Source organism: Merops nubicus, unplaced genomic scaffold (assembly GCF_000691845.1).
Source record: "Merops nubicus isolate BGI_N331 unplaced genomic scaffold, ASM69184v1 scaffold15071, whole genome shotgun sequence".
NCBI classification, from domain to species: domain Eukaryota; kingdom Metazoa; phylum Chordata; class Aves; order Coraciiformes; family Meropidae; genus Merops; species Merops nubicus.
In genome coordinates, this window is record NW_008587704.1 from 1 (window position 1) to 7,764 (window position 7,764).

Consider the following 7,764-nt stretch of genomic DNA (forward strand, 5'->3'; position numbering starts at 1 on the left):
TTAAAAAAATTATACTGTAACATTACCTAGAAACATCAGGTAGATCTACTCCTATCTTATCTTTGCCTGACTAGAGGTGACCATGCCATTAAGATCTCATTGTACACAGCACTCGCAGTTAATTTTTATTCTGGGGAGAGGGAAGAATCTATGAAAAGTTCCTGCTGGTGCTCAGTGCTGAGGAAGAAGCCACTGCTGGAGTAGAGAACACACTTCTACACTGACCAAACAGAATTTGTGTTGCACCTTTGGCTTTAATGGTTCTGTCTTCTTCCAGTATGTTTCCAGATTAAGGTTGCCAAAGAATTTCCTTCATAAACCATCTTCTAGTTACCTTTGGCTGATATCACAATCGTGGATAGTTTTGGGATATTTCTTTGAACTGTTGCAGAATTGAATGTTCAAGAAATGTTCATTCCATTTCCAAGTATACAGAAGACTTGGTGCTTTCACCCTTCAAGGATTAAGTTTTGCAATAAAATAACAGATGGCTGCTTAGTTTCACTGTTGAAGAAAATGGAATAGCTAGTGCTTTGTAGTTAGGCCCTCTTTGCCTCTGCCTACAGGGAGCAGGCACTCAGGAGAGAGTGCTGATTGAGATCCTTTGCACAAGGACAAACCAGGAGATACGAGAAATAGTGAACTGCTATAAATCAGAATTTGGAAGGGACATCGAAGAAGACATCAGAGCAGACACTTCAGGACACTTTGAACGACTGCTTGTATCCATGTGTCAAGTGAGTGGTGGTTGGTTGGTTTGGTTTTTTGGTAAGACAATGTTGTAGAGTCCAACTCTCATAATGCCTCTATAAATAGTATCCCTCTGTGTGTGTATATATATACACAATGGTGTGTGTGTATATGTATATATAATTAATATAACAATTATATATAAAATGCTATATATAATTAATATAAACTTTATATATATATAAAATATATATACACCATAAATCCCTGGGTATGCTTAGAAAGAACAAGGTTTTTTAAGAACTTAGCCCTGGGCTATTTACTTACTCCCTAATGACAAGATGATGACACTTCAATCCTTCCTCAAGGAAGAGAGACTTCCTATCTACAAATCTGTAATGAACTGTGTGATCTAATTTAGCATCCTATATTCATCTCAGGGAATTTAGGTGTAAATACTTTGTTGTGCAGATGTGATCAAGTGGTACTATAAAGCAGTGTTCCACACTGCTATTAAAGCAAAAAGTTGTTTTTTTTTTTTTCTCATAAGTTAACAAAATAATTTGTGAATTTGACAGAATAACCATTATGGTACATAAAATACCTGTGAGAATCTCTACAAAAAAGCTAAGACAAAGGGCAAACCTCACCTCCCAGGTTAAACCATAGCCTTCATTCCCTTCACCAGAAATTAGGGAGGTGCTACTATTGAACTCAGGTGAACACTGGAGCCTGCTTATCCCACATCATTTACTAGGACTCTTTTTGTTTTGAAGAATAGTAACTTGCAGTTATCTGCCTGTTTGCTGTTACAGTTTCTATGACAATTCTCTGTCTTGTTTGCCTCTACTTTTGTGAGAGCTATGCACTTAGGTATTTGGATTAAAAAGTCAAAATCCACACAAAAGGAAACCTTGAGAAGGCTCATGCTGTTAATTTTTATTTTGATAAATCCAGTAGTTTACAATAACTGACAACCACACCATTTAAATATTATATTAGCCATTATAGACACAGCAGTATTTGAGAGCATGTATTCAGTCTGCTCAGCCAGTATATTTAGCAGTATCCATCCATGCACTGGGCAGCAAAATAAAAGAAGCCAAAGCACATTAAATGTCACATAAGCCCTACTGGCTTATTGTAACTATAGTGTTTTCTGGAGACATTCTCAATGGAAATTGGGAAATCCTAAGTAAAATAGAAGACCTGAGATACTTCAGGTGTGCATATTCGATAAGATAATAAGATAATTCATTTGGGAAGATTCTTTGCAACTTGAGGCCTAGGAACAAACAAATCAAGAGAGAGCTTGTATTATTAAGTAAAATAGAGAATTAAGTACAGTACTTGGTTCTAAATGAAGTTATCAGTTGGTGTATCTACAGTTTAAAGCATGTCCTCCAGATGGGGTTCTGGGCCACTTCTGTTTGTTGCCTATAAGAAATATTAAACCAAAGAGTAGTTTTAAAGCAACATCATAATGTATTCCAAACTGGTATTACTCTTTTCTGCTTGAAGCTTTGAAGATACATGCTTGGGCTCTACACGGCAAGCAGTTAAAGCACAGCCTTCTCTGTGTAATTTAATTTGTCATCTGTTGTCTTTGATTTTAGGGTAATCGGGATGAGAATCAAACTGTGGATTACCAAAAAGCTCAAGAAGATGCTCAGCGTCTGTACCAAGCAGGTGAAGGAAAACTTGGGACTGATGAATCTACCTTTAATATGGTTCTGGCAAGCAGAAGTTTTCCTCAACTGAAAGCAACAGTTGAGGCCTACTCTAGGGTAGGAGTTCTTTACTGATTTCAAATGAACTTGGTCAGCGTCTTTGAAATGACAGTTCCAGTTGTTATTGCACTTCACTATCCTTCTATTAATCTCATTTATTTCTAGATTGCTAATCGTGATTTATTAAGCAGCATTGACCGAGAATTTTCTGGAAACGTGGAACGTGGTTTGAAGACTATTGGTAAGTGCTGTGTTGTTCCCCTTCCCCTGTGCCTTAGGAATTAAACCTTCTAAATGCAACTGACAAACAATCTGATTCAACACTGGCCCTGTGGCAAACGAACACGCAATCTGAGACTCTGCTAGCACAAAAGTGACTTCTTCTAATAGTATTCAAATTACTCACTTTACATGTAGTTGGAGAAAATAAGCATCCACCATGAAGAAGTCTGTTTTGAACTACTTGTTTCTGGGTAGTTGCCTGCCTTCCCAAAGGAGGGACAAGGGGCACCGGTCAGTGCTTCTAAGTTGTATTTTTCAGAGCTCTGCAAAATGTTGTGAGTACCAGGGTAACAGAGCCATGACTCTGGTTGTGTGGCACCTCAGCAGAAACGTCTGAGCCACCCACACGTGATCTCAAAACCGACATGAACCTACTTTGGGCGCAGTTCCCTTTCCATTCCTCTTCTCTGCCACTACCTGCCCCAAAAAAGCTCAGCATTTGCTAAGCAAATCTTCAGCAAAATAGTAGACCTGTTTTGAATTCACCTTTTCCTGCTGTCTTACTGCAGTTCAAATATAGCACAATTGATTTACTGCCATGATTTTCTAGCAATAGTAAATCTGCAGACACCAGTCCTACCAATGCTTACCTACACAACAGCCTTTCTGTAGCTGTAACAGAGAAGCAACTTCCTAGGTTATATTCTGCTAAAAAGCTTTATGGGAAAAATTCAGTCCTGGGAATTGTGTAACAGAATAATCTCTGAGAGTGAATGATTTAACTGAAACAAGATCCATTCTGTAACTACTAGAGTGAGAACTCTTTACAGCTGTACTTTTGTTAGTGAGATTCTAGCAATGGAGCATGAGTAAAACACCTTGTATCCTAGTACCAGCTATCCAAGGAAAAAAAAACCTGTTTTTGAAGTACCTATTTGAGAGTTAAGATTTTGAGCAGCTTTGAAAAGCCCTTCCAAAGAAGTTAACTGTTGATAACCAGTAATGTTTCTTGTGAAGGAATAACTTGTTTGGTCAGCATGAAACAAAACAGCTCTATAAACCAGTTCCTGTAATCCACAGTAACTGGATATTCACCAGTACCTACTTACAGCTGTCCACAGCAAAGATCCTGAACTGATCCTGTATCAGCCGTGTATGTATCAATATTGATACACATATATATGTATAGCTATACAGCATACAATATTGGATCTAATCCTAAAATTATCATTAATTGCAGTGCAATGTGCTTTGAATCGCCCAGCCTTTTTTGCAGAAAGACTTTATCATTCTATGAAAGGAGCTGGCACAGATGATTCTACCCTCATCAGAATTATAGTCACTCGCAGTGAGGTAAGAAACAACTTTCTCCTCTGTAAATGTCACATGGAGTGGAAATCTATCTACCCTAACCAGCTTCTCATCACAGAATGGTTTGGGTTAGAAGGGACCGCAAGATCATCTAGTTCCCATCCCCCTGCCATAGGCAGGGACACCTTCCACTAGAAGGTGGAAGACTTCACTCAGTCCTTCCAAAGCTGTAGAAATTGTGTACTGCAATGAAGCTTTTATGGATTTAGATGAACATGTTGGTTTTAAAGCCAGCTTTTATATCATAACTTAATTACATCTGGCTAGATAGCAGGGCTGCTCATCTTCCTTCCTAACTGTGGTTGCCTGTCCATGTAGCAGATAATCAACTTCAAGAATTAGGAGAGTACAGTCCTAACAAATCAAGGAACAACTGCTAGACTCTGCTTTGGGGGATGCTACTCTGTCCTTACAGGGACCAGCTGGCTTGTAAGATGTGCAGTTTATCAGTTTCATTTTCACCCTTCGCATGTGTTCTGTAGTCCCTGATGGAGGAGATGGGGGTTGGCTCTCTAGGAGTTAAAATCATACACTCTTAAAGCTTCTTGCCTTTTTTCTTCCTTTGCATAGATTGACCTTGTGCAAATTAAACAGATGTTCACACAAATGTATCAGAAGACTTTGGCTACAATGATAGCAAGTGATACAAGTGGTGACTACCGGCGTTTGCTGCTGGCAATTGTTGGTCAATAGAAGAGGACTATTATTTGTGTGTTGTTTTTTTTAAAAAAAAACTAACTAAAGGATATGTAACATGCTTTATGCAGACATGACTATCCTTGTGTGTAAAAGAATAACTTTAAACTTCATCTAATCAAATATGCCTTCTTGATGATTCTATAAGCTCGTTGCATTTACATTTGCCTTAATTTACAGCACATAATATTCTTTATTGTATAATAAAAGATATATCTTGTCTATTAGCCCTAAGTCTTAGTCTTTTCAACTCAGACAAAACCACCTCTACTCTGCCAGACTCTCACATGATTAGACTGTTTGTTTCAGATGTATCTCCAGTGCTCCAGCTTTTGTGAAATACCTAAATTTGACTGCTGAGTCCTACAAAAAAAGCCCGAGGCTGTAACGTAAACCATTTTAATGTCTGTCCATCATAATGCTGAAAAACATGCAAGTGCTCACTGTAAGTCACATTGCACTGACAGTTTAAGGACCTTGGCAGAATCTAACAGTAATCCCCTACCTCATTCCTTAAATTAATTACTATTATGTTTAAGGCAGCAATGGAAAGGGGAAATAATTTTGGATCTAATTTTGAAGTATCTATCTCCTCATAAAGGAGCAGGTTCTACAACAACTGACTGAGCAATGACAAAAGCCAGTATCTAAATGCTAATGCTACAGAATACATGTAAGTCCAAACAAAGCGTTCAGGACCTAGACAATAGAAATGACTAGTTGGATGTTTTCAAAGGATTTAAAAAGAACCACTTTTAATAGCACATTCTGTTTTTTAGAAAGACACACTGAGTCTGTCCCCGGTGATAAGTGTAACAGAAGCTTCAAGTCCAGCTGCTAGCAACGTGTTTCCTAACATTTCTTACCACTGCTTTTTCAAATAATGATTGTATTATTGGACACCCTCACACAGACTACCACCCCGTTTCTATTCTTCAAACAAAACCAGCTAGGGCTGGTAAAATTGATTCCAATATGGCAAACATTTCTCTCTTACACAGCATCTACATAAAGGTTTTTGCAAAGCAATAGATACCAGGTTTACTGTACAAAAAAAGCTTATGTATTGCATTTACTGAGTGATCTATAACTGATATCTAACTTTAGACTATAAACTTTTTCTCACATTAAACTCAGAAATAAATATCAGTTTAGAATTCCTGGGTCAGATTAAATATTCCAAAGGCAAAGAATAGAAGTTGATTTGAGGAGACTAAAAGACATTCCACTCTGCATTACTGTGGTCATCCTTGAGGCAAGTATCCACTGGGATACATACAGCTGTCAACAACAACAACTTTCTAAGCTGCACCAGCATTCTCCTGAGCTTTGCTGCTTGTTTCTTTACAACTCAGGAGTGCTCTTCTTTGCACTTGCTTCCTTACAAGCGAAGAAGCTTGGCATTTAATAAAGCAAGCATATTAATGCATCTGCACCTTTTCATGTGACTAAAAAGGCCCCACCCCTTCACTTATCATTCCAAGCAGAATGTTAAATCTGGCTTGAACATCCCACTACTATTAGAAAGGGACCACATAACTACAGTTCTATGTCCAAATGATACTCACCTGTTCTATAGCAAAAAGTTACATTACATGCTAGTAACAAAGAGTTGTTGAATTCTTTTGAGTATATAAATTGAGTAACAAGAACTGAATGATTGATAATTAAATTGTAGCAGAAAGGACACAAGGAAAGAATGAACTATACTACTGATGAAAAAGCCTAATTTTTCTATGTAACTAACATAATGATGTTTCAGGATTAAACATTAGAAAAAAGAAAAGTGTTCAGACTCCAGGAGAGACCTACCTCAAAGAGAAAAAAAGGCCCAATCCCAACCATTTGTCTTTTTCCTAAAGAGGACTATCATCTTCTTCACAGTTCTACAGATGCAACTATAGCAATTTTTCCAGTTCACATTTGGAATTTATTAAGCTTTGAAAGGAAAGCTGTTGTTTAATCCTGTAAATCATTTTGGGTGGTGATGCTGTGTGTTTGCCATTAAACTAAGTGTAGGTAGGCTCTGTGAACTAGGCTGGTCTTCCCTGCCTGGCTCACCAGGTGGCAGCAAGTTTCTTCAAAATAAATGCTCCCAAACCTTAAGTGCATTCTGTACCTTTGCTCCTCAGTTTCAGTAACATGCATTTGCACTTCCCAGAACAGTCTGAACCCACAGAGCACCTTTGAGGACTCCTCCTCCCTGCTGGTGAACCCAAGATGATGGTTTAATCCAGCAGTTCAGGGAAGAAATGGCCTATTCCCTGGTACCCACACTGTATCTGCTGAGCCCAGGACAGAGCAGCACTGACTGCTCCAACTGAAGGCAGAAACCAGCTGTGCCTGTCATGGCTTTTGCTACCTGTGTCCTTTGGCTGACAGAGCTGTTTCCAAGTCTTCTTCCCTCCCTACCCAAGAACAGACTAAGGACTCAAAGATTTCTTTTTTTTTTGTTGTTCTCCCCTCCCTCTCTCCCCCCAACTATAAAATGAGCAATGCAAACTACTTACAGTTTTCCAGGAGGGAGGATATAATTTCTTCTCCCCAACAATATAAGAATTAGAGATAGCTCTGAACTCCACCTTTCAAAAACAGTACCAAAAGATTAGTACCTACTTTTGAAACAAAGAAAACCCACAAACATAATGCTGTTACCTGACTACTTGCTTAAAAGGTAACAGGAGACACGCAGCCTGAGAAATCAGGTCAACAACTGGACAACATATTTTCTTCTACTGTAGCTCTGCCTTCATATCTGGCAAAAACTACTTCAGACAATGGATACTGCAAGGGAATCCTCAAGGAAGAAAGCATCATTGCAGCTCAGCACTTACTGCCATACAAGTATGGGAAGGGGTTCTCTCCAATTACAATAAGATCTTTTCAAAGACAATCTGTTTTCTCTACAGACGTAACTCTAGCTAGTCAGAATCATAACCACAACTAAGATCTGAATATCAAATCATGAAAAATATCATCTTGTTAGGTTGAGAAATTTCCCTGTAGCACTTACAAGAAGGAAGGTACCATCATCAGGTTCATCATGTAACATTTC

At 38.4% G+C, this 7,764-nt stretch overlaps 1 protein-coding gene across 1 annotated transcript; it reads left to right on the forward strand.

Annotated features, from left to right (window-relative positions):
• Nucleotides 1-566: 566 nt before the first annotated feature.
• LOC103781320 (annexin A7) lies at nucleotides 567-4,940 on the forward strand (the record flags this gene model as incomplete). The annotated part of the gene is made up of 5 exons (XM_008949031.1): nucleotides 567-737; nucleotides 2,307-2,477; nucleotides 2,586-2,661; nucleotides 3,883-3,995; nucleotides 4,584-4,940. Coding segments are annotated over 5 exons (654 nt in total), but the record flags the coding sequence as incomplete, so codon positions are not given.
• Nucleotides 4,941-7,764: the final 2,824 nt, after the last annotated feature.